The following is a 26,783-nucleotide window of genomic DNA, read 5'->3' as shown; positions in this document are numbered from 1 at the left end:
TCTGTGAAAAGATAGCTAATGTTCATTGAATATTTACTATCTGCTGTGTGCTATTGCTAGGCGCTGTTATTAAGGTTCTGTGAGACAGATGAGGAAACTGAGACAGAGGTTAAGTAACCTACCTAAGGTCATGCAGCTAAGTGGTAAGTTCAGAACTTGAACTCAGCCAGGTTCTAGACCTGCACTGTGTTTTTTAGTGTATCTGCCTTGTACAGTTTTGTAATAAATAAATGAGGCAATCACATGAAGTACTTAACTCAGGAATTACTGCACAGTAAGTGGTCGGTAAACATCTCTAATGCAATTACAGTAGTCTTCCCTTATTCAACAGGGGATTCATTCTAAGAACCCCAGTAGATGCCTGAAACCAAGGATAGTACTAGAAACTATATACCCAGCATTTCCGGGCTTCTCTTTGGCATTTCCAAATTTCCAGTATCATCACTCATGTACCTTAAGGCCATCATCAAGCAGTACAGGATCACTTGCGTACAAGCAGCGCTGTACAGTGACCACTGATCTGCAACTGGGATGGCTACCAAGTGCCTTACTGGGTGGGTGATGTATATGCTGGACAAAGCAATGAATTTACCCTCTGGTTGGGACCCAGCTGGATGGCATGAAATTTCATCTTGCTACTGACAACAGCATGCAAGTTATAACTTAGAAATAATTTAATTCTGGAATTTCCACATGATATCTTTGGACTACAGTCACTGAAACTGTGGAAATTGAAAACTCGAACAAGGGGCTCGTTTCTGGCCCCCTTCCCCAGAGCTCTTTGGGAAGCCAGTGCCAGCAGGAAGCAAAGGAATGCGATGCGGCCCCTTCCCCCAAGGCAGAGTGGTGAGGCCTGATTCCCTGTGGTGTCTAGTGGGGAAGGGATCTGAGTTTGCTTCTGGAATTGAAAAGCTGAGCTCTTTGCCAAAAAATTGTTTCTATAATTTGTGGAGTAAGAAGCCCTTGCTTGCCCAGGGCCTTCCTGCCGACAGCATGTGCTCCCACCTGCTGTCCCATTTGACCACCGATGAGGAAACCGAGTCTGTCAGGGACACTGGGTCAGGGAGCGGGAGGTTAAGGTCCCTGTGCATTTGGGTCTCCAGCTGGGCCCTGGGGGCTGCAGGGCTTCCTGTTAGACCTCTGACTTCCCGCTCAGTGCTGTTTTTCTCTCTCTCCCCTCCTTTTCAGGTCCCTGCAGGCCCAGACTCAAGGGACAGCCTGGTGGGGGCCACAGGTACCTGTGCAGGACCCGGCTGCGTTGGTGAGGTGGGCATGGGAGACGGAGCCCAGCTGACTGGAGACCCTGTTCTCTTCCAGACTGAGGGGGCAGGCGGCAGGGCCTCCCCACCTGCCCCACAGAAGATGCAGTTCTTCGGCCGCCTGGTCAATACCCTCACCAGCGTCACCAACCTGTTCTCTAACCCATTCCGGGTGAAGGAGGTGGCAGTGGCGGACTATGCCTCAAGTAACCGGGTTCGGGAAGAAGGGCAGCTGGTCCTTTTCCAGAACGCTCCCAGTCGCACCTGGGACTGCATCTTGGTCAACCCAAGGAACTCGCATAGTGGCTTCCGGTGGGTGATGATGGGCAGGGCCACCCACCCACACCTCTCCTTTCTTGGTGCTCTGCATGCGGGGAAGCCACTTATTTGGGTCTCCAGCTGAGGGAGCAGAGGGGAAGGGGAGACTGAATCTGGGGAGGAGGGAGCCTTCCCTCTTTGCACACTCTGGGCACTGGGAGGGAAGCCTGGGCATTTCCTGTCCGGAGGCCTGACCCCTGCCGATCAAGGGGTGGGGTGGGGTGGGAGAGGCAGATGAGGTCCATCAGCGTGACCTTTACCCCTGGGCCTTTATAGGCATGACCATCCTTGTAGGGGCTGGCCAGGATTTGTTCAGGAGCCTGTAAGGGATGTCCAGAGATGTCCCTTCTCAGGCATGTTGGGACGACTCCCCAGCTGGGAGGGCAGGACAGGAAGTCAGCCCAAGGCTGAGGTCATAGGGCCAGCTGGGAGACCAGCTGCAGGGATGGCATAAGCCAGGCCTCTGACTGCAGGGGCCATTGTGGAGGTAGGCTTGTGCTGATATCTCCTTTCTGCCTGTTTGTCCCTCTGACTGTCTGCACCCATCCCTTCGGCACGCACTGAGCATCTGCGGAGTCTGGGCTGAGGCCAGGCCCCACGGGAACTGGGGGGGGTGACAAACGTGTCTTTAGGGAATGTGCAGAGCAGGGCTTCCTGGCACAGGCACCAGGACACCCTCGGGAGCAACGCACTTCCTGTCGGGTTGAGCCCAGGGAGTGGTGGGAAGGAAGTGACTACTTCCTGGTGGGCCGGCTAGCCCCCCAAGCTGCTCTGGAAGGACAGGAGGAGTTTGTCCTGCACGCAGGCGGTTCTAGACCTGGGAGGTGCACGGGGCTGAGCCGCAGGCAGGGCCCTTGTCTGACTCCCAGGCTCTGGTGAGAAGTGAGGCCCAGGGACATCTGGGTCCATTCTGGTTGAGGAGGCGCAGCATCAGGAGCCTCAGAGAGTGGCAGCTGGGGGCCAGGGGCCAGGGGCCAGCTGCTGGGAGAACAAGGCCAGTATCATGGCTCTGCCCAATCAGGTGAAAATTCAGACCTGGCTCCACAGAGAAGCTGGGGTGGAGGTCCCCACAGTAGGTGCTGTTCCAGATGCTGGCAGCAGTGCCGTCCAGTTGCCGAGTGCACACTGCTGGGGTGGCACCTTCTGGCTGACCACTGGGACCTGCCCTGGGGACCCCACCGTCTCCATGTGCAAGTTCTGTGGGTTGTGAGGACTCTTCCCCAGGAGTGCAGACTTGCCCCGGTGACCCTGAGCTCTGTCCTCGGCACTCCTCCTTCCCAGGGGGATCAAAGCACTCATCGGCAGCGTATTGGCCCCACTGATAAATTGTCTGTACTTCTTCTTTTTTTGTTTCTTCTTTCAGTGCTGGGGATGGAACCCAGGCCCCCGCTTGCTAGGCATGTACTCTCCCACTGAGCCACCCCCAGACCCCTGCTCTTCATCAGGTCTCCTTGATAGTTTCCAGAATGGGTTCCCTGTTACCTACTGAGGTAGGCCAGGAAGGCGGCCTCCCCTCCTATGGGTGGGGAAACTGAGACTGGTGGGAAGTGATGCACCCGGGGTGGCGCAGGCCGCAGTGAGGAGGCAGAGCCTATGTCTTCCTTTCCTAAGCCAGTCCTCTCTCCGTGCCGCCGTGTCGCTTCATGTTTTAGATGGACTAAGGAGCATTGGCCAGTTTCAAGCTGAGTGCGCAGTCTCCCCTCTTAACTCCAGGCGTGCCTCGCTTGGCTCTGGAGTCTTCTCTCTCCTCCTTGCCACCTGCTCCATCTCAGCCAATGGCAGCCCCACCCTGTTCTGTGGTTGTGTGATCCAGAAACCCTGTTTGATCCTTGGTTCTCGGGGTTCCTTCACCCCCAGATCCAGGTCATTACTGGGCTCGGATAGGCTGTTCCTGGGTGGGATTGAGTGTGCTTCTGCTCCGCTGGCAGTTACACCTGGGTTCCGATGAGTGACCGGAAGCCCAGCGTGATGGGGGCCAACCAAGGTAGACCTGTGGTCTCCTCCAAGTGGCAGCCATGCTGGACAAGCACTGGGCTCCTGTCTTCTTTCGACTATGTGAGGCCTCCGTTTATTCTCTGCCACCTATGGTCCCATCTGGCTGTACCAGATCCATCCGTCACGTCTACTTTTCTAGCCGAGGAAGGCAGAAGGATATTCTCTCTCTTTTATCAAAAAAAAAAAAATTTTTTTTTGTATTGGGAATTGAACCCAGGGGTCTTTACCACTGAGCTACACTCCCAGTCCTTTTTATTTTTTATTTGAAATGAGATCTCAAAATAAGATGCCCAGGCAGATCTCAAACTTGTGATCCTCCTGCCTTAGCCTTCCGAGTAGCTGGGATTACAGGTGTGTGCCTCCATGCCTGGCCAGTCTCTCTTTAGGAACAGTTCTTGGAAGTTGCACACATACCTTCTGTTTGAACTGAGTGTCCGGCATAGCTCACTGCTGGGAGGCCGAGAGGTGTAGCCTGGGTCCCAGACAGCCATGTGCAAACCTAAAGCCCGGCCTTCCACTTTGCTGCCAGCTCTTCCAGGCCACGGTCATGGCACAGGTGGACCCCCGCTGCACCCAGCCTTCCAGCCTGTCACTGTTGCTGTGGTCTTGCTGTCCTTCTGTCCCCTGCCAGCCTGCTGAGTGATCTTTGGGGAGGGCAGTCTGTTGTGCCCCTCCTCTGCTTAACCCTTGCGGCTTCTTGTTTGGTGGCATATCAGAGGCCCAGCCTGGCTCCGAGGCCCTGTGAGCAGGCTTCTGCTTATTGCTCTCAGCTCTGCCACTTTGTGCTGCTGACCTTTGCCCTAGTTCTCACCATGCCCTCCCTTTGCTTGCCCTCCCATGGCCTTCAGCTAGAGCAGGTGCTTCCACTGTGTAGGCACCGCCCCTGCCCTGGGGGGACTGTCTTGTGTTCCATGGTATCCCCAGCACCCAGCAGATTTATGGATGAAGGACCGTGATGTATTTATTCACCTTTAACTATATTTCCCAAGGACACCATGTGCTGTCCCCTCTTCCAGAGGGTGGACAGCGGTTGGATTCAGGGAGTAGGGGGTGGACCAAGAAGCAGGAAGCAGTGGGTGGAGGCTGCAGATGGGCTGCAGAAATTCAGGATATGAAGAATCGCAGACATGGTAATGCCAAGGCCAAGAGTATGACCTGGCAGTGGAGCTACCTTGGGGACTTGGAGGAAAGGGTCAGGGCACACACTGTGCCGAGCCCTGGGGGGCTTGTTGAATAGTATATCAGTCCTGGCTCTGTTGCTATAATAGAATACCCAGCTGGCTACTGTGCACACAGAGGCTTATGTAGCCACCGTTTTGGGCACTAAGATTGGGCAGCCCTGTTGTGACCTGTATGAGGGCCCTTTGGTTGTGTCATGAGATGACGGGTGGCATCATGGTAGGAGTGCATGGGAGAGATCACATGGTGAGACAGGAAGCCACAGAGTGGCCCGTCTTGTTCTTTTTATAATAACCCACTCGGGAGAATAACTGCAAGGCCAGCATTAAGCCCTTCTAAGGGCGGTGACCCCAGTGACTAATTACCTGCCACTCCAAAGACTCGAGCACCACTTAATACCCCTGCGTCAGGGAGGTGTCAAGCATATGAACCCTTGGGGGACATGCTGGGGGGCATGTCCCTGGCACCCTCCTGACCCCCTGAACACCTTGCAGTTTGCAGGGAAGGCCTGCTCCACCCGCTGTGCTTCCAAGGAGGAGGGGTTCTGCCTCCTAGATGTCTCCTCAATCTCTCTGGAGGGCTTTGGGCTCTCCCCAAAGTAGCTTCAGTGTGGAGGTCTGTGTCGGCCTCATGTGGAGGTGTCCTGTCCTGCTGTTGCTGTCAGGAGCCGCCCTGGGATGGGGATGGAGTCGGGACCTGAGTCTCACTCCTCAGGTCACACTCCCTAAGGCCTGTGAGTCCCACATTGCCCCTTCTTGCGGGGAGAGATGGTGACACCATCACCAAATACCTGGTTTGTTAGTGGCCACTGTGAGCTTGCTGTGGTCTAAGCGTTTGCTCATTTTGCGGTCACATGGCCCTGGGAGGCTCTTACTACTGATCCTCTTACAGACGTGGAAGCAGCCTGAGCACCTTGCCCAGGTCACAGCGGGCCAGTAGCTGAGCCCTCCGCAGCAGCCTTCCAGCTCTGCAGCGGCCTCTTAGCCCGGGGCCCGTTTGCAGGGTGTGCAGTGGGGGCCGGGAGGGGGCAGCTCTGCTCACCTGGGCCCAACCTGGGCCCTGCTTGACCTGTGGTGCCACCTTGGCTCTTCAGGCATGAGCTCCTGGAGGTCACTTGTCATGTTAGGATACTTCTGCTCCTGTATAAATTAACGGCAGCCCTCATGGACTCGGCAGGTGCAGGCCGTACACCCAGGAGTCCCTGGAGGATGATCCCAGTGGGATATGTGATCTTGGCCTCCCTGGAGGGCTCACTTTCGGGCCCTCTGGACAGGCCGTTGCCATAGAACTGGTTGTTGAAGCCTCATGCTGGCAGGTGGCCCGCGTCCGGCCATGTGCCCTGGACTCTGCTCTTTCACCCCCTTGTCCGGCCACAGCCCACCTGCAGCAGCAGAGCTGAAAACGGCGGGTCTCCTCCCGCAGGTCACGCAGGCCGGAGCCAGGTGGATGTGGCCCCAATATCCAGTGGGACGGGTGTCACAGTGGGACCGTGTGAAGTGCTCACGTTCCCAGTGGGCCTCACTCCCCGGCCAGCCCCTTTGACCTGCTTTTCCTCGGCTAAGAGTGTTCTTCCCGAGTCCTTCGCGCGACCCCTCCTCACTGATCTTTTTTTTTTTTTAATGTTTACTTTTTAGTTGCAGGTGGACTCAATACTTTTATTTTTACGTGGTGCTGGTCAAACCCAGTGCCTCCTGTGTGCGAGGCGAGTGCTCTACCTCTGAGCCACAAGCCCAGCCCTCCTTGCTGCTCTTCTGTCCCCTCACGCTGTCCCCTTACTTGCTGGCCACCCTCTTGCCTTCAGGCGCTATGTGTCCCCCTGTCTGCCATTCCCCTGGGAGCCCAGTCCCCCCTACTCCTCATGCCCTGTGGGGCCGGTGTGCACCAGGTGCATGGGAATGTTTGCTGAGCACCGGGCCAAAAGCCTCTGGCAGGAGGGCGGGAGCGGGCTGCACTGGGGCGGCTGGGGAGGGCCTGCAAGGGCTGGAGACCTCAGCAGGTAGCATGAGCAGAAGGCCCAGCAGGGATGGCCCATCATGGGTTAAGTCTCAGAGGGACAGAAGGACAGGGCACCAGGAGGCCCTCAAGGAAGAAAGGCTGTGCTGGGCCCAGAAGCCGGAGCACAGTGCTGGCCTGATGGCTCTGGTTCAGTTCTGGCCTGAGATGCCCTTGAGTCCCAAGGGACCCTGTCTGCCCCCAGATGCACATCTACCAATGATACCTGCAAGCTCAAGAGGTTTGCAGACACCTGAGACTCATTCACAGACCCCTGTCCCAGGGCAGAGGTGGAGACTCCTTGGAACAGGCCTGGTGGCTTTCATCCGGGGGCCCATTCCAGGGGAGGAAGGGGACACAGGCTCTGGAGCTCCAGCCTCCCCCTCCTTGTCTTTCTACCTCCTCGGGCTGACCACTGGCTCCCCTCAGCCCTCTGGAGTGTTTGATCTCTCCCCATCTCTCCCATGGGCGGGGCAGGACCCTGCCCACCTCTCCTTGACCCTCATGTACTCCTGTGATGCCACCCGCTCTCCATCCTGTGGCAGGTGTCCCTGACCCTGGGGTGCACTCGCATCCTCAAACACGTGAGCTCTGACGGGGTGTTGCCTCAGGCTCCTGTCCCCGCCTCCCATCTGCATGGTGCCTCTGGCTCCTGTCCTCCCCACCCCACCCACCCCCATCGCCATGGTCTCCTCTGGCCTTGTGAACAGCCGCTCTTCTACAAATGCTGTTTCTGGCTCTGCCTCCTGGTTTCCCAGCTCACTCCATGTCGTCCTCTGACTGCATCTTCCCTCCCCTGGGACAATAGGTGACCTTTCCCCACTGCCCCATCCTCTCGTGTTCCCCACCCCTTGCCCTGCTCACGCCCCACGGGCCTTCCTCCCACTCTCTGTTCTCTGGGCGCTGCCGATTGCGGTTCTCCCCCGCCAGGGAGACGTCCTGCCACCTGACCTCACTGGGTGAGCGTTTCTCTTCACCCCGTCCCGCTCCCAAGCCCTGCCTTTCCCTCTCCCTTCCCTCCATCCTGCACCCCACAATGTGAGCGGATGGCCTTGGTGACCTCACTCTCTCCCATAAGAGGAGGACCCTGAGCTACTTCTGTACCTGGGTCCCACCTCCCTGTGGCCCAGAGGTGCTCCGTCCATCCACTCCGGCCACGGTCCCCCAGCCACTTCATGACGTCATCTCCTCAGTTCCCACGTAGCCCTCTCCCTTCGCTGTTAGACATTTCCTGCCAGGCACTGAATGTCTGTGTCCCACAGAACTCACATGTGGCTGCCCCAATCCCCAGTGTGATGGCGTTTGGAGGGGGCCTTGGGAGGTGATCAGGTCATGAGGGTGGAGCCCCCATGAATGCCACCAGTGTCCTCATAAGAGACACAAGAGAGATGCGCTGTCTTTGCCACTTAGAAAGAGGGCCCTCAGCAGGACCCGTCAGTGGCACCATAGACTCCCAGCCTCCAGAACTGTGGTTTAAGTCCCTGGGGGGTCTGGCAGCCCCCAGCGAAGGCCTTACTCTCTACTATGCAAATGTGCTCCTTTTCTTTGCCACTTTCCGCCAGGCCCTGCCTAGGTTTAACTCTCTAGTCTCCTCCCTCTGCCTCTATAAATTTTTTGTGGCTCCGTGTTTGAGCGCTTGCCAGGCACACACAAGGCCCTGGGTTCCATCCCCAGCACCTCACACACACAAGAAAAAAAAATAATGAAATATATGACACAATATGGAAAAGTATCTATGGCTCAATGATCTATTAGACACCGCTGTGGCCACCACCCATGTCAAGAAACAGAACATTGTTGCAGCCCTGAAGTGCCCCTTCCCTGCTTCCAAAGAAAGGTTACCGTAGCCTGTGACGTTAACAGCTCTTGTGTTTGGTCTCTTTTCTCCACACTTTGTTGGGGAGATGTGTGTGATTTGTATGAGGCCACGCGAGTCACGTTCATGTGCACCATACAGTGGTGCACAGTGGTGTCCCGTGAGGTCAGTACCTAGTGACAGCATAGTCATCCTGGTCTCTATAAGTCTACTGTGATGTTTGCCAGTGACATTTCTCAGACACAGCTCGTTGTCAAGTGGCACGTAATTGTATATCACAGTTTTATTTACTCATTCTGCTGTTAGAGATTTAGGTTAGTTGGGTGCATGAAGGATGTGTGCATCTGTTAGGCACACACGCAGCAGTATTCTGTTTGGGACATAGGCCGCGTCAGCTTCCGCTTCAGCAGGTAACACTCATTTGATTTTCTTTCCTTTGTTTGTTTTGTGGTACGGGGGATAAGCCCAGAGATGCTCTGTCACTGAGTTATATCCCAGCCCTTTTTATTTTAGAGATAGGGTCTCACTAGGTTGCTGGGGCTGGCCTCAAACTGTGAGCCTCCTGCCTCAGCCTCCTGAACCTCTGGGATTAGAGGCATGTGCCGCTATGCCCAGTTTATGGAGCTTCTTAGCCTGTATCTTGGCGTCTTTCCAGTTTTGGAATATGATCAGTCAATATTTTTATTGCTTCTGTTCTCTCTCCTCTCCTTTTGGGATTTTAATTGCACATGTATTAAATCTTTGTACTATCTTCTATATATCCTTTTTTTTTTTTTTCTTCCTTTTGGTATCAGGGATTGAACTCAGGGGCACTTGACCACTGAGCCACACCCCCAGCCCTATTTTTTTGTATTTTACTTAGAGACAGGGTCTCACTGAGTTGCTTAGCACCTTGCTTTTGCTGACACTGGCTTTGAACTCGCGATCCTCCTGCCTCAGCCTCCTCAGTCACTGGGATCCCAGGTGCTGGCTTCTTCTCTCAAGGACTTTTTCCTTTGTCCGTCTCTGGTCACTCGTTTCTGCCTTTTTAGCATGCCTGGTAATTTTCTTCTTCATGCTGGATGTGGTCTGTGGCTGGGGATGGTGGTGTCTTCCTTCAGAGGATTTCACTGAGTTGCATTAAGGTTCGGGCTTTGTCGAGGTCGGCCTGTCTTTTGGCCTCCCACTCCTAAGTCATGACCTTTACTCTGGAGGGCAGTGGCTCTGAAGACCCGGCTGACAGTGTTTTTCCAGGGTCTGTTTGCCTTCTCCCTTGGTGGCCTGAACTCTCCTGTTTCCACTACTAAACAGCTGCCAGAGCTGCTTCTCCACTCTCTCCTCCTTGTTGCTGTTTCTGTCTGGTTTCTAAACCGTGCTCTGGTTTAGTAGGGAACATCGTGTGCAGAATTAGGGCTCATTCTCTGATTCCCTCAGGTCCTGGCCACCGGGAACTCCAAGCGCAGCGTTGCCCGTCCTGGGGAGAGTGCCAGGAGCAGCAGGCCGGTCCCAGGGGGCAGGAGTGAGAATGTAAACACGTAAACATGAGGTGCTTATCTCTGTGGGGTTCTTTCTTGGCCCTATGCATCCTGCCTGCCTCGGTTTCTCTTTGGTCTTCAGACAGCTGTATGCATTCCCTTCTGCCTTCGCACTTGCTAAGCCGAGGCTGGTCTGATACCAGCTCCTGGGTCACGGCCAGGAGCACAAGTTCATTCCTCGAGTTTGATAGATAATGTTTGCATGATCATTGAACAAGATATTCCCTAAACTTCACTGTGACCTATTCTTTGAAACTTAGATAATTTACATGTGTCTTCTTAATATTTAAACATGGCATGGTTTGTAGTTATCTTTTTCTGTTGATTTCTAGCTTAATTGCATTGTGACCAGGGAACATGGTCTAAATATTTTCAGGTCTTTGAAATGTGTTCAGATTTGCTTTACGGCCCTCATAAGCCCAGCACTGATAATGCTTATTTGTGTGTGATTGAAAAGAATGTGCCTCCTGTGGTTGGTGGGAAGCTGTTTTATGTTCTGTAGTCTAAGAGTTTGTGCCCCACTCATTCGTTAACCCTGGGTCCCTGGTGTCCCTGGTGTGATTGTGTTTAGGGAGGGGACTTTGGGAGGTGGTGAGGCTCATGAATGGAATCAGTGCCGTTATCCAAGAGGCCTGAAGGAGCTGCTTCCACAATAGGGACACACAGGAGGTGCCACTCTGAGGAGTAGGCGTCTTGGACTTCCTGCCTCTGAACGTGCGAGTAATAATTTTTGTTGTTTTAACCAATTCAGTCTCTTTGGTCAAAGCAGTCCCCATGGACAAAGACGGCATGCCCGTTAAGTCAAGTTCACTAACTCTCCTACATCCAGAGGGTTGCTGCTTGCTTTTGTCTACTTGTTTTGATTGTGAGTAACAGAGGATGGGTGAGTATCTCGCTGTGGTGGGGATCTGGCTAGTTCTCTTCATTCTCTCTCCTTTGGCTTTATTTGGGAGTTTTCTTATTAGGTACACTGGTTTACCATCGTCATGCTTTCCTGGGGAAGTGTGACTGCTCTGGGACTCGGGGAGCACTCTGGGCCTGATGTCATGGTGGTCCCTGGCTTTCCCCTGGTTTGTGTTTATGGATTTCCTTATACTTCTAGTCTTGCCAAAGGTGTGCTGCCTGTTACTCCTTACACTCTATTTGGCATATTTAGTTTATTTATACTTAATGTAATCCTGACATATTGGGGTTGCAATCTACCATCTTACTCTTTGCTTTCTTTTCTGTTCTTCCTATTTTGTTTCCTTCTTTTTTTTTTTTGGTACCTGGGATTAAACCCAGGGATGCTTAACCACTGAGCCACATCTCCAGCCTTTTTTACATTTTATTTAGAGACAGGGTCTTGCTGAGTTGCTTGGGGCCTCGCTAAGTTGCTGAGACTGGCTTTGAACTTGTGATCCTCCTGCCTCAGCCTCTGTGCTGGCTCTTGTTTTCTTTTGCTGTGTGTGTTTTTTGTTTTAGTTGACTTTATTGAGATGCAATTTACAAAAATAAAATTGACCAATTTTAAGTGTACCATTTGTTGGGTTTTGATAAAGGTACATGTTCATGTAACCACCACCACAATCAAGATACGGAATACTTCTGTGAGTCCCCAGATTTCCTCTATGCTCCTTTGCCATAAATAGATCCCCTGCACTCGCCCCAGGACCTGCTTTTTGTCACTGTGGTTTTGCCTTTGATCATGTACACATGGGCTTCTGAGCCTGGCATTTTTCACTTAGCATGATGCTTTTGCAGTTTGTGATTGTTTTCTTATTATTCTATTTCCCCTCTTTGTTGGCTTGGAAAGTACTCTCTGTAGTTATTTTTAAATTGTAACTCTTAGAAACGGTTCCCCAGTTCCCCATAGTCCGTCATGTTGCTTTCTGTGCATCTTGGTAGCAGAGACATTGACTTTGTTCCAAGCTGTCATCTCGAGGCTGTGTGTACAGCACACAGTCTTGGAAGATAGAACTGGGGTTTCCGAGAGCAGAGGGAAGCTTTGCTTTCTTTTTAGTACAAAAAGTTCTTCCCCGGTAGCAAAGGATAGACTGGTTGTTTATTGTCAATTATGAAAGAGTCCAGTTTCTGAGTTGGGGTTTCCCTCTTGTGATGCAACATAAGCAAGTGACATCTGCCCTCTTTATGTCCTCTGAGGGAATTGGGACCCCTGGACATTGGCACAAATGTTGAAACCTTGGCTATTGCTGTGAGTAGTAAACAGCCTTTTGTCTTTGGCCCAGGAATTTTGTGTCTTCTCCCAACATCTGTGACACTGTGTCAGGCTGACATGTTCGTATACAAGTAGCATGAAATCAGGAACCTTTCACAGTCCTCAACAGGACCCTAGAGGTCACAGCTCACTGAACTGTATGGTATGATAGCCTCTTCCAGAAAAGCAAAAGGGTCTTTTGTTATGCCATGTGTTGGTTTTAAATTGTGCATTTTATTTTAAACCCAGCAAGACATTGTGCCACCAGTGTTCTATGTAGATTCACTCACACATCTGCCATGTCACGGTATTTCATTCTCTCTGCCTCCTTTGACCATCCACCTGGGATCATGTTCCTTCTACGTGAAGAAAAATCTTTCATGGGCTGGGGTTGTGGCTCAGCGGTAAAGCGCTTGCTAGCATGTGCAAGGCTCTGGGTTCAATCCTCAGCACCACATAAAAATAAATGAATAAAGGTGTTGTGTCCAACTAATTAAAAAAAAAATCTTTCATATTTCCTTTAGTGAAGGTCTACTAATGACAAGGTCTGTGGGGTGTGTGTGTGTGTGTGTGTGTGTGTGCTTTTCTCCAGAGGAGAGTGGCCGGACCCAGATGGCGGGCGCGGGGCCAGCCAGGCGTAATGGACCCGAGCCTCCTCTAGTCGTCCTCACCCTCAGGCTGGGTCCTCGGACCGTGGCTCAGCTTCGTCAGTGTCTCCTGTCCATTTTCCTCCCCTTCATCTTGAACTGCCTCACGGAGCCCACCGGGCGTCCGGTTGGCGCACTTCGAAGTCACTGCTCTGTCTGGTTCAGGGGCGACTGAAGGTCTGGTCTCTGGCCTCCCCGAGGCTGCCATCTGCCGTTTGCTTGGGTGGCGAGAATTGACCCCAAGCAAAGGCCAAACCGCCCGGGCCGCCTCGGCTTCTCCTGCCCCAGACTTCTCCTTTCTTTCTGGAGCCCTGCCCCTTCCCCAGGTCTCCCGGGCACCGGGGCCCTCCCTCGGTCCCCAGACACCCCAGGGCAGTCCCGACTGCACCATTCTCCCTGTACCCTGAGACACTCGGCCGAGAGGTGCCCTAGACACTTTCCACCGAGCCTCTCCCAAGCGCAGATCTGGTGACTCTTCCTCACAGAACGCCACTCTGTTTTCAGGAACTGAGCCAGCTGGGCCCCCGACCGTGTCCCTCTCCACTTAATTAGAGTGTCCAGGGTCATCAGGTAAACCTTTTTCTGCCCGTCGAGTTCTTAGACGTCCCTGGCTCTTGTCAGCTGCTTCTTCCCAGCCCAGGTCCCGCGTCACGGCATTTCTGAAGTGCGCTCCCCCAGGGCTACCTGGAAACCCACCCAGCGTCCCTGGTCCCCTGCCACCTGCTGCCCCCGACCAGCGCAGGCAGCTGAACTAAGATCACTCGTGTGAATTTGCAGGGACACAAAATAAAACACAGACACAATTTACCTTTACACGAGCTTCAGGGCCGCTTGCCCGGCCCTCGGCCTCCGGCTCCCAAAGAGGGAGAGCAGGAGAAGGTGACGAGAGGCTGACGAGAGCGAGGGAGCACGGTCCGAAGGGGGCTTTTACTGGGGGGGGACGCTTGTTCTTAGAAAGTTCTGTCCACAAAAGGGCAGAAGGGGCAGGACTCAAGGGAACAGGTGAGTGTAACTCAGCCCTAGGGGCACGCCCCCCAAAGAAGACCTCCTTGCCGTCCGAGCTGGGACCAGGCCACCACGAATGCAGTGGCGGCCAGAGGCTGGGGCATCAGGACTGGAGGGCGTGGTCATTCGTGTGGCCCCCAACCATTCGCTAGTTGTCCCTCGTCACCGGCTGTTCTGCTAATATGCCTGGCTGCTGAGCTCCTGATCTTGGCAGTGGTATTTTAGAATTCTATTTGATTCTTTCTTCAGAGTTTCAAGTTCTTTGTAAAAATTCTCAATTTCCTGTCTTCTTGAGTGTTACCATAATTATTTTAAAGTCTTCGTCAGAGAACTTCAGTATTTACGGCCCCCTTACAGACCTGTTCCTGTTGCCTTCTTTCCTGTCTGAGCCCACCTGTCCTGTGAGTTTGAGGACGTGTTGAACATTGTATTTGCAAATGAGCGGCTGGGACTCAACTGAGCCTAGTTGATGATTCTCCACTGGAAGCAGTTACTTGGCTTCTCCTGACTACCCGGGGACAGTTTCAGTCGGTCAGTCTCACTCCAGTTTCTGGAACCGAGTGGTCTGAGGCCATGCTGTGTTCCTGGGAGGACCTGGCCTTGTGTGCCTCAGCCTCCTTCCTGGACTGTGAGCCTCCTGGATCTCACCCAAAGTGAGAGGTGCGCCCTGGGCTGTGCCCCGACAGACCCCTGGTTGCAGCCCCCTGGCCTGAGTCCCAGAAGGCTGTCAGCACTCGGTTTATCTTCTGTCCTCTCGAATAGCATCCATCCCTTGACTCCGGGCTCAGGCAGGGCTGGCTTCTGTCATGCTGGGCTCGGGCAGGCCTGGCCTCCGCCACCCCTTCCCAGTCGGGTAGCGCATCACTGTCTTAAGAGGCAGCGAGCATCTTGTGATCTCCTGTCCTGCCCCTGGGCTGTGCACTGTGGGCGTCTGTGTCTCCTTCATATCTGCCATGGTGGACTGGGAGGTCCTTCCTGCCGTCCCCTTGGTCATTCAAAGGCCTGCGCCCTTACCCATCGCTCCACTTCTGCGTGTGCTCCTCGGTAGCAGCCTCCTGGGAACGTCATCTGCACCTGCCGCCCACAGCTCCTCACTTCCCCACTCCTCAAGCCCACTCCCAACAGGCTGCGGTCCCACCACTGCACTGAAGGCTCCTGTCGGGGCCACTCCTGCAGCCCTGGTGCCAGACCCAGTGACCGACTCCCAGCTGCTCCGTCTGCCCAGCAGCTGCGCTCCCCGTGGTTGGGTTGGTGAGTGGTGAGATGGAACCCACTAGCCGAGGGGCAGTGTGTGTGTGTGTGTGTGTGTGTGTGTGTGTGTGTGTTGGGGGTCCTCCTTGTCCTTCCCACTTTGTGCCGGTTGTTGTTCCCGTAGCACTTATTACCCGACAGTCCGCCCAGTTCTGTCTTCATCGTGGGCTTTTAAAATCTTCCACTTCTTGCTGATCTCTAAGAACACAGGCTCTGGGAGGGCAAGGCGTCACCCACGGTCTCTTCATTCCTCTCCCTTTAGAACAGGGTCTGGCACAGGCCACAGGCTCAGGAGGTGGCTGTAAGTGACCCCACTGTGTAGGGCCTGCACCCTGTTGAGACCACACTGGGCCCTGCCTCCACTAGACCCAGCTGGCCGCTGGGCTTGTGTGGGTGAGGCAGAACCTTCTGATCTGTTGAAACCCTGATCAGAATTTCAAGTAGCTGCTGGGCTCGGTGGTGTAACCCCAGTGGCTTGGGAGGCTGAAGCAGGAGGATCACAAGTTCAAAGCCAGCCTCAATAATTTAGCAAGGTCCAAAGCAAGTCAGGGAGACCCTGTCTCTAAGTAAAAAATAAACTTAAAAGGGCTGGGGATATGATTCACTGGTTACCCTGGGTTCAATCCCTAGAACCAAAAAAGAAAAAAAGAAATAAGAATTTCAAGTGGCCATCACTGACATGGATTATCATGGCTTTGGTGTGGTCGCATTGCTTTCTCATCTGTCCTTACAGCTTCCTGTGAGGAGGAGGGACAGATACAATTAGTCTTCTTTCAAATGGGGCTCAGGGAGGAAACGGGTTTTCTCAAAGCCACACAACAATTTAATAACAGAACTTGAACTCAAATCCAGTTTCTTAAAAATAACAAAAAATTGATTTCTGATTATAAAAACTTATGCTCACTATAGAAAATCTAGAAACTACAGAAATGAATAAGAACATTTAGGTTATTTATTATAATATCATGCAGATTTTGACATATTTCCTTCTAGTCTTTTTTTACTCAGTTGTAGTCACATTGTAACATTTATGATTTTTATTCTGCTTTTTTACAAAATAAATATTTCCATGTCCTTTTTTTTTTTAATATTTATTTATTTATTTAGTTATTGGCGGACACAACATCTTTGTTTATATGTGGTGCTGAGAATCGAACCCGGGCCGCACGCATGCCAGACGAGCACGCTACCGCTTGAGCCACATCCCCAGCCCCTCCATGTCCTTTTTTTAAAACTATTTATTTTTTAGTTTTAGGTGGACACAGTATCTGTATTTTATTTTTCGTGGTGCTGAGGATGGAACCTAGTGCCTTATGCATGCCAGGCGAGCGCTCTACCGCTGAGCCCCAGCCCAGCCCTCTGTGTTCTTTTAATTTCATTTTACTGACTGCTTAGTGTCCATCTCACAGATGTATCCTAATTTATATGATCTTCTATTGCTGGATGTTTAGGTTAAATTTTTAAATTCTTACCATGTACTAGGGGCCAGATATTGGAGACTAAGGTCTGAGATGTGATGATCAAATTAGAAAGGGGCTGTGACAGAGCTTTGGTTAAATAAAATATAAAAGCTGGTGGGGGGGAGGGGGAAAAGTTTTTGCACATTGAGAAGTGTAAGCCAGGCTCCTTTCGGCTGTGGGTGGGGATGAGGCTGGCTCTGGTGGCCTGCATGGGGACACCATGGCTGCGCCTGCACAGGGCTGAGGGGCCTGCCTGCTCCGTGCGGTCACCCCCTGTCCTGTCGCAGACTCTTCCAGCTAGAGTCGGAGGCCGAGGCGCTGGTGCACTTCCAGCAGTTCTCGTCGCAGCTGCCGCCCTTCTACGAGAGCTCCCTGCAGGTCCTGCACCTCGAGGCCCTCCAGCACCTGACCGACCTCATCCGCAACCACCCCAGCTGGTCCGTGGCGCACTTGGCCGTGGAGCTGGGGATCCGCGAGTGCTTCCATCACAGCCGCATCATCAGGTGCGCTGGGCTGGGTTGGTTTGAACTAAAAAGGAGCCACCTGGCCCTGGGTCAGGACTCAGGAAGGCCGACTCAGGTCAGGAGCAACAGAGCATGCCCGGTCTTCAGTTTCTGGGACTCCCACCTGGTGTCTCCTTCAAAGGTCTGGTGCCCTTTTGGCAGCTGGGTGCCTTTGTGGTGTGTCCACTGGGCCAGCAGTGAGGCCCATGGAGAGGACGCTGCCGGCTCTTGCACAGGATGCCAACTGGCCCGTGCCTAGAGGTAGCCACGCCTCCTCTGGTTCTCCTCCCAGGACCACTTGGTTCAGCCCCTGGGCCTGCAGCTCAGGCCCCACTGTGCGCATGTTTATATGCAGGATCCTGGACATCGAGGTGTCTGATGTCACAGCAGATCTGTTTCCTGGGCAGGTGCAGCAGGTTCTGTACATGACATTTAAGTCCAGAGAGGTTAAGTGCATTGGTGCAGGATTTCTGCGTGCTGTGCCCTTTTCCATGTCACCCCGTTGCCACCTCATGCTGGTGTGGCCCTGGGTCACCTTTCTCACTCAGATGTGAAAGTGAGCTAAACCCTGATACAGATCATCAGAAACACGATAAGTGGCGACTCAGCCCTGAGTCTGAACCGTCCTGTTGAGCGGGGTGGGACTGCTAGCACAGACACCAGCATGTCCTGACTCCCCAGCCCGAGTCCCGTTCTGTGCCTGGGCTTCTTGGCCCCTGTCTGATCACTCCCCTGCCTCCCTGCAGCTGTGCCAACAGCACGGAGAACGAGGAGGGCTGCACCCCCCTGCACCTGGCCTGCCGCAAGGGGGACAGCGAGATCCTGGTGGAGCTGGTGCAGTACTGCCATGCCCAGATGGACGTCACTGACAACAAGGGAGAGACTGCCTTCCATTATGCTGTGCAGGGTGACAACTCCCAGGTGCTGCAGGTGAGCAGGGGCAGGGCAGGGTAGTGGTTCTGACCACACCTCCACGCTCCGTACCGCAGTTCTCTTGGGCCCTGGGCTCGTGTGTCTCGTGACACTTGTCAGGAGACAAGGTTGGCCTCTGCTGTGACAGCCTGGGAAAATCCCCCAACCCAGCCAACTAAACCACATCCAGCTCCGGCCAATTACACCGCCGTGAGCCTGCCCTCTGTGAGCCTGCCCTCTGTGAGCCTGCCCTCTGTGAGCCTGCCCTCTGGGCTGGTGCCTCCAGGTCAGACCTTGCTTGGGGGCTCTGGCTCCAGGAACTCAAACAAAACAAACCAGACTCCTTCTGGCTCTGGTAGGTGTGTGCGTCAGAGGTGCTTGTGTGGATTTTTTGATTACTTTTTTTTTTATTTTTTAATTGTTATTTAAAAACTATTGTATTAGGTTGAAAGAAAACAGGAGAATATCACATAATGTTTTAATTGTCTAGAAAGAGCAGCCCCTTCTGAAGGGTATGTCCTTGTCTCTGCCTTGGCATTGGATTCTTCTGGAAATTGTGAACTGTACCTTGTGCTTAGTTTTCCCTGAGAGTGTGCTGCAGGCACTGCCTTGAGGCCAGAAACACACTCTCTGGTCACTATTCTTGATCAACTGCTGATGGGCTGGCCTGGTCCTGAGTGCTGTGCTCTGGTCCACCCTCAGGAGGCCCCTAGCTGGGGCATTGTCCACTTCTTTCTCTCTCCAAAGAAACTGAGGTTCAGGCCCCACTAAGGGCCACAAAGCAAGAGGCAGGTGGCCCTGGCCTCCAACCTTGATGGCAGCCCTGTTGTGTCACCAGCCGGCCTGTAGGCCCAGGGTCACCATGAGGTGATCCTGATGTCACATGGGTGTCCAGTGGCTATAATTAACCTCAAGGAGATAGCATGCAGCAAAAGTGAGAAACAAACCCCTCTCAACTGTACCAGGACAGTGGCCTCCATATCTGAGGATTTTACATCCACCAACTCCACCAACTGAGAATCGAAATGTTTTTAAAACATTGCTTCTGTACTGAACATGGACAGACTTTTTTCTTGTGGTTATTCCCTAAACAACATAGTATGAGAATTGTTCATATAGTGTTTACATTGCATCCGGTCCTGCAGGTGATCCGAGATGATTTGAAGTGCGTAGGAGGTGGGCACGGTGGCACACCTCTAACCTCACTACCTGGGAGGCCGAGGCAGGAGGATCAGAGTTCAAGGGGAACCTCAAAATAAATAAATAAATACAATGCAACAGAGAACATGGGAGGGTGTGTGTTAACATTCATATAAGGACGTAGACATCCAGGGACTTTGGAATGGGGATATGTGTTCTGGAACTAATCTGTGGATATCAAGGAACAACTGTCCTTTTCTTGAAAGTATAACATCTGCACGTAGAAAAAACATTGAAGCTGAACAGGAGAATAAAAATGGAAAGCAAGAAAGGCTTCTACCTAGAACCTCAGGGCCCATCCCTAGATGCCACTACCTTCTAAGCTTCTTGATTGAGGGACTTTGCTGTGAGCCCAGTGGCCGCCCCTCCCCGGTCGCCCTGGCCACCTGGTGCGCCACTGCTTTTCCCACAGCCCCCTTTCCCTGTCGGTCCTCTTTATTTTCTTAGTGGCATCCTCAGGGCATCAAATCCCTTCCCTTTCAGTCCCCCAAAGAGGTGGCCCCGGTGGGTGTCCGGGGAGCATGCAGGGGGCTTCTCTTTGTCAGGCTCCAGCCTGTCCCTGATGTCCTGCCGTCAGCTCCTAGGGAAGAACGCCTCTGCTGGCCTGAACCAGGTGAACAACCAAGGGCTGACCCCGCTGCACCTGGCCTGCCAGATGGGGAAGCAGGAGATGGTGCGCGTGCTGCTGCTGTGTAACGCCCGGTGCAACATCGTGGGGCCCGGGGGCTACCCCATCCACACCGCCATGAAGTTCTCCCAGAAGGGGTAAGACCACCCCCCACCCCAGGGAGCAGGATCCTCCACAGACCTCAGAGCAGAGGCCCAGGTCCCCGAGCCTCATCAGATGCATATCAGCTACACGCCAGGGGCTTGCTGTGAACTTGGTCCACAAGCTCACCTATGCAAGGAATGGAACTTTCAGAATTTTTCTGTACACACCTTAATTTCCGATCGCGAACCTCCCTCTGCCAACATGGAGAAGGTCCTGCAGTCTCGGTCTTTCCTGAGGTCCTCCCTTCTCACCCTGCTCCACACGCAGCTCCACCTTCTGCAGTTCGGTGCAAGCTGAGACTTGGAGGGGTCTCCTCCTTCCTGGCTGCAGTGCTTGGTGGCTTCTGCGCCTGGCTCAAAGCCCAGGGATGTTTGTCCAGTTTGGCCAGGGTCCTGTCTGGCCAGATGCGTTGCTCCCTCCTGGCTGGTGGCAGTGCTGAGCCCATGTCCTGGGAGCTGTAGACACTGTCTTATCTGTCCCCTTCTCTCAGACTTGGGAAACTCAGCCTCTGGAAAATTTTTCTACCAGTATGAGTGGGGAGTGGAATCAAAGAGGCGAAATGTTACAAAGTAGCATTTAGCAGGAAGGGCATCTAGATTGAATGAATGGGTGAATGACTTCTTGGCCCATTGACCCTGTGGCCTTGCAGAAATGAACAAAATGAGCTATGAACCAAGCAGCTGCAGGACAGGAGACCCCAAGTCACCCGGAACCTGGCAGTGCCACCTGCTGGAGGGCCATGTGTGCAGACGAGGAGGCTTTCCTTCCCTGCGGCTTCACCTACTTCCCCGGCCCCACGGGACACTATTGTCCCTCGAGAGGTCTTGTCTCAGCTGGGATGAACCTGCCTCCTTCCTTTTTTTTTTTTTTTTTTTTTGATATTAGAAATTGAATCCAGATGTGCTTTATCACTGAGCTACATCCCTCTTTTTAAATTTTTTAAAAATTTGAGACAGGGTCTTGCTAAATTGCTGAGGCTGGGCTCAAACTTGTGATCTTCCTACCTCAGTTTCCCCAGTTGCGGGGCTTCCAGGCGTGCCCCACCACACCCAGCCTAAACCCTGCTTTCTTGATTTTCCCTAGCACAGCCAAAATGGACTGGAACTTGTCAGAAAGACTTGACCAAATGGTTTCAGAAAATACCAACACCCCCAGTGGTCAGGTGGCCTAGTTGCGGGTTGTGACCTGAAAGGACACCAAGTGACAGGTGATGCTTTTCTGTACCCAGGGGGCTGACACAACCCAGCTCTTGCTGGGCTCTAACCACCCCAGGCTTCTTTGTGCAGGAGTCTGGTCACTGTCCCATGCCTCCGTCTTCTGCCCCTCAGCCACCTCCCCTTTGCTCCCCGGGCCATCTGTATGCACATCTGAGCACACAGAGGATCCTTGCACAGAGACCAAGGGGATGTCTTGTGCTGTGTTAAACCCAGCAGGGTGACAGCTTTCACACGGAGCTCGCCATGTTCTCTGAGAAGCGCGTGTGTCCTGCATGTCAGTTGTTCTGAGAGCCCCTTTGCTGTGTCTGTCAATTCAGTGACCTTGACCAGAGCTGGGCGTGTGCCTGCACTCAGGTGTTGAGGTCCCCATCCTGGAGGAAGGGAAACGTGAGGCCAGGTAGTGAGAGGGCAGAGACGGAGGGCACGCGGTTTACCCTCCGAGCTCAGGAGGGTGTCCAGGCAGCGGGGTTCAGGGAAGGCTCAAGGGGAGTGGAGGTCAAGCCTGGCCACGAGAGGCCCCCTGGAGCCGGAGGCCCGAGAGCCCAGGGGAGGAAGTGGGCTCAGCTGCACAGCCCAGAGCTGGGCTCCTGGCCCTGGCATGAGGGCTGTCAGGAGATGAGGCTCTTGTTCCACTCTGGGGGCACCAACACCACCGTCGTGACAGTCACAGGTACAAATGGCAGCCGCTGCTGCCCCGCCTCTGGGCGCATTTCCCAGCAACCCAGTGAGCTGCTATATCTTATCCCATCTTATAGATGAGGGACCAAAGTCTTAGGTTAAGTAGCTTGCCCAAGGCCAGGCGCTCGTGCAAAGGGCTTAACTCAGGCAGGCTGTCCCTAGAACTGGACTCTTTTTTTTTTTTTGAGTTGTAGTTGGACACAATACCTTTATTTTATTTTATTTTATTTTTAAAGAAAGAGAGAATCTTTTAATATTTATTTTTTAGTTTTCAGTGGACACAACATCTTTATTTTACTTTTGTGTGGTGCTGAGGTTCGAACCCAGGGCCTTGCACATGCTAGGTGAGCGCTCTGCCACTGAGCCCCAGCCCTAGCCCCCTCTTTTTTTTTTTTAACAGCTTCGAGATGTGATTTGCATGCCATAAAATTCATCTATTTAAAATATGTGATTCAATTGTTTAGGATTTTTAAAATTAATTATTATTTTTTTTAGCCTAAAAAAGGAAGGAAATTCCATTACAATTTCTTGGTTGTTTTCTGGCTATTGAGTTGCAAGAGTTCTCAATAAACTTGGGTCTCAGCCTCTTACTTGATATGTGGTTTGCAACCCCGCCCCCCACGTGTTACTTTTTGTTTTGTTACTTGTTTCCTTTGCTGAGCTACAGCTTTCAGTTTAACACACCCATTGATTTATTTTTGCCTTTGCATCCTGAGTTTTTAGAGTGCTAAGAAATCGTTGCCTAGGCCGGTGGGTTGGGTTCATTGCGACTTTATATGCAGGGGAAACTGTCCTTCATCAGTAGGCACAGCCCTGAGTCACGGCCACCAGCACCCAGCTGCCTGCCTCTCCTCACTTCTGCGTGGCCTCTCTCCCCGCAGGTGCGCTGAGATGATCATCAGCATGGACAGCAACCAGATCCACAGCAAGGACCCTCGCTATGGGGCCAGCCCCCTCCACTGGGCCAAGAATGCTGAGGTGAGCGGGGGCCAGGGCAGGACAGAGCCCCGTGTTCGTCAGCACCTGCAGGCAGGAGACTCCAGAGGATCTTGAAGATGGCACTTGGGGCTGGTCTCATAGTGAGCCCATGGGAGATAAGCCCAAGGAGAGGTGAAGTCCTGTCTTTGCTCTACTGCTCACTGGCTGGGGGCAGCGTTCCCTCTGTGCCTTGGTTTCTTTTCCATGAAGCAGGGTCCTCTGGCCTTTCTGCAGGTGTTGGATGGTAGTGCCTGAGAACATTCTGCATGAATTGTAAAGTGCCTCGCAAATAGGAGGTGGTGTGCTGTGGCCACAGTGCTTGCTCAGCTGGCCCTGAGTGCCTGGCTGGGCATCCCAACTGTGTTCCGGCACAAGCTGAGCTGGGATCAGGGCCTCTGGTCTCCTCACCAGGAAGTGCCGTTTGTAGTCCATGTGGGCCCACGACCCAGCCTACTCTAGGCCTGCCAGGCCAGGAGGAGGAGGTGCCGCCTCTGGGGACCTCTGTGTACCTGGAGTGTCACACCAGTCAGTATGGTTCCTTACTGTCACCACATCCTATGCAGTAGGGACTTGCAGTCCCATCTCCACAGAATAGAGTGTATCTGTGCCAAAGCCCAGGTTCGTCCCCTTGGCCCCTCTGCTTCAGGACTGCAGGGAGCAAGGATGTGGCTGCCAAGGCCCAGTGAGGGGTGATGCCTTGGCAGGGCCCCAGGGAGGGCAACAGCTCAGGAACAGCGCCCAGAGGAGCCTTGGCAGGGAGGGATGGGGATTCGCTCCAGGAAGGGACCGGAAGCCCTAGAAACAGCACATCTGCTCTTTGTCCCTTGTTCCTGGGGTGCTGATGGTGTAGGAGCCATGGTCCAGGGCCACCCCTAGTAACCGGGACCTGCCTCTGGACTCTTGCGTTGCTAGAGCTTTCCAGAGGCCTCAATTCCCGAGGGCCTCTCAGGGAGGGAGCACAGTGCCCAGTTGCCATGGACAACAGCTGCTTCCCAAGTTCTCCCCTGACTCTTCCTGGCCTGTGCCCCCAGATGGCCCGTATGCTGCTCAAACGGGGCTGCGACGTGGACAGCACCAGCGCCTCGGGGAACACGGCCCTGCACGTGGCAGTGATGCGCAACCGCTTCGACTGCGTCATGGTGCTGCTCACCTACGGGGCCAACGCGGGCGCCCGCGGCGAAAATGGCAACACCCCGCTGCACCTGGCCATGTCGGTGAGCCTGCCCTGCGCCCCGCTGCCTGGCTGCCCGGGTGGGCCTGCAGGAGACCTCAGAGCGGGGCTCACAGCCCTCGGCCCCCCTTCCCTCGGCTGCTCACGGTCTTTTATAATTATAGCCACTGGACACCCATGTGACATCAGGATCACCTCATGGTGACCCTGGGCCTACAGGCCGGCTGGTGACACAACAGGGCTGCCATCAAGGTTGGAGGCCAGGGCCACCTGCCTCTTGCTTTGTGGCCCTTAGTGGGGCCTGAACCTCAGTTCCTTTGGAGAGAGAAAGAACTGGACAGTGCCCCACAGTCTTTTTCTCCCTCCAAGGCTCAGCTCGGACGCTGCCTCCTCCCTCAGGAAGCCTTCCGTGACCTCCCTCAGCCCCAAATGACGTGTCCTTCCTCTTTCACCAGGAGCTTGTCCTCCTATATCCCAGACACTCAGGTGGCATGAGGGAGAATCCCGCCCCGGCTGCCAGCAGCTATGGTCTGGGGCAAGTCTCGTCCGTTGTCAGCCTCTGGAAAATGGGGTGTCATTGCCCAGCCAGGAGAGTCATCACAATGATTAAATGGCAGGCAGGAGGTGGCTCTGTGCGCAGTGTCTGCAGGATACAGGAAGTACCTGGCGGGGCGGCTGCCCTTCAGACTGTCCTGAGGATTCCTCATCTCCCTAGGGGGGACTGCAAACCCTGGGACAGCAGTAGCCATGGTGGGGGGTGGGGTGGGGTTTATTCAGATGGAGGAGGGTGGGGGGTAATTTCTGCCCTAAAGCCCCGGAGCCTCCTCAGACTCCAGTAGGAATGTTGTTCCTCAGAGAGCGGAAGATGGAAGATGCGTTACAGGCACACATTGGTGTGTGCGCGCACGTGTCGTGGGGTCGTGATGAAAGTTCATCTGTCTAGGGAGTCTCAGAACAGGAAAGACCCCTGGGACTCTAAAAGAAGTAGAGTCAGGACAAATTCAAAGATATCCTGTTTTGTACCAAAGATCAGAACTGTGGCAGAGACATTGTTGCTCAAGAGACTAAAACTATAAATAAGACTGGACATTTTTAGCTCTTGACTGGGCCCTTGGAGTGATCTAGTTAAGCGTTCTCGAAGGCTGTGGCCTGTTTGGTCCCTTTATACTCTTAAAAAGTATTTATGATCCCGGAGACTTTCATTTATATGAATTTCCTCTACCTTTATTTGCTACTTCAGAAGTTTAAGACATTTTCAAAATATTTATTAATTCATTTAAAAATGGGTCAGGGGTGTGGGTTAAAGCACTTGCCTAGTGTGCATAAGGCCCTGGGTTAGATTCCCAGATCCCCAGCACCCCAAAAAAGAAAACAGTAATGAACCAAGCACATGCCAAATAACATCAATGACATTTCATGGAGAACCAACTCTATTTTCCAAAACAAAAAATAGTTGATGAATGTGAAAGGTTGATATCATTATACATTTTGTGAATCTTTTTAATGCCTGCCTTCTCAGAAAACACAGGGGTTCTCATGTCTTCTACTATACCTATTCTCTAAACAGTATGCTGTTTAGTTGAAGAGTATGAAGAAAGTCTGGCCTCACAGGTATATAGTTGGAAAAGATGTGAAGTTGTACCTCTTCGGGTAATTGTAGATATTGTTCAGTATTACACCCAAACTCAACGAGTAACAGTTTCTGACACAGTTGCAATGGGCAATCTGAAACCATCTCCATGAACTTTTCAATCTTTTTTTTAATATCCACTGGTATCTCTTGTACTTTGCATGATTTTTTTTTTTTTTTTTTTACCCATGCAGGATTTTGTGTCATTCTTGGAAAATATTGGTGCACTGAGTTTGCATAGCTTCCAAATGTTGACCTGTCTCGTTGGACAGTACAGGTTAAGCTTCCCTTATCTGAAATCCCTAGGCCCAGAAGTGTTTCAGATTTCAATTTTTTTAAAATTTTGGAATATTTGCATAGACTTTACCCTTTGGGTATACCTAATTTGAAAATATGAAATTGTCAGAAATATGAAACTTTGAGGTACAAATTCCAGATCTTAGAGCATTTTGGATTTTATACTTTCAGATTAAGGGATGCTCAGCCTTGTGTCAAAAACCTACATTTGTGAATCTTGCCACCTGCCTCATCAGAAAAGTCTTTAAATTAGGGGAAGATGTTCAGCCCATCATGACGCATTCAGGTTTTCTGAAATTCTTATTTTTTCTTGGAAGCTTCAATTTTATTATGGAAAAAAGATGTTACCAGTTGGTTTTCTTGAAGCAACAGGCTGACTGCATTCATTTTTTCAGGAAAATGTCTCCTGAATGTCTAAGGCTGAATGCTCCTGGTTTATCTGTCAGTCATTCTTTCCAATAAAAATCATGTCCATGGGCTGGGGCTATAGCTCAACTGATAAGAGTGCTTGCCTTGCATGGTTCGATCCCCAGCACCACAAAGAAAAAAAAATTATGTCCATAAAAAAAGGAGCTAGTTGGGCTGGTAACTGAAGCAGCCATGTAATTCTTACTGCTTTATCAAGGCATTCATTTTTTTTTAGTTGTAGGTAGACACAATGCCTTTATTTTTAGTTATATGTGGTGCTGAGGATCGAACCAGGGCCTCGCACTTGCTGTGTGAGTGCTCTGCCGCTGAGCCACAACCCCAGCCCTCAAGGGCAGTCTTCAGTGAAGCTAGTTTATTTATTTA

At 52.6% G+C, this 26,783-nt stretch overlaps 1 protein-coding gene across 9 annotated transcripts in view; it reads left to right on the top strand.

Annotated features, from left to right (window-relative positions):
* Pla2g6 (phospholipase A2 group VI) overlaps window positions 1–26,783 on the top strand; it is a 47,979-nt gene that overhangs the window by 7,963 nt on the left and 13,233 nt on the right. For 6 of the 9 annotated variants that reach the window (XM_076855147.2, XM_076855154.2, XM_076855148.2 and 3 more), the window contains 7 exons: window positions 1,189–1,234; window positions 1,318–1,571; window positions 16,921–17,136; window positions 17,883–18,066; window positions 19,826–20,013; window positions 22,797–22,893; window positions 23,925–24,107. In XM_076855147.2, the coding sequence (XP_076711262.1) occupies window positions 1,363–1,571; window positions 16,921–17,136; window positions 17,883–18,066; window positions 19,826–20,013; window positions 22,797–22,893; window positions 23,925–24,107 (1,077 nt within the window). In that variant the 5' untranslated portion in view covers window positions 1,189–1,234; window positions 1,318–1,362. Of the gene's footprint in view, window positions 1–1,188; window positions 1,235–1,317; window positions 1,572–16,920; window positions 17,137–17,882; window positions 18,067–19,825; window positions 20,014–22,796; window positions 22,894–23,924; window positions 24,108–26,783 lie in introns of those variants that run through there. The other 3 variants (XM_076855151.2, XM_076855150.2, XM_076855149.2) reach the window with 2 other exon arrangements.

The sequence above is a fragment of the Callospermophilus lateralis genome, chromosome 4 (assembly GCF_048772815.1).
Source record: "Callospermophilus lateralis isolate mCalLat2 chromosome 4, mCalLat2.hap1, whole genome shotgun sequence".
In the NCBI taxonomy this organism is placed as follows: domain Eukaryota; kingdom Metazoa; phylum Chordata; class Mammalia; order Rodentia; family Sciuridae; genus Callospermophilus; species Callospermophilus lateralis.
Note: the sequence above shows the minus strand (reverse complement) of the source record. Positions and strands in the feature narration are given on the sequence as shown.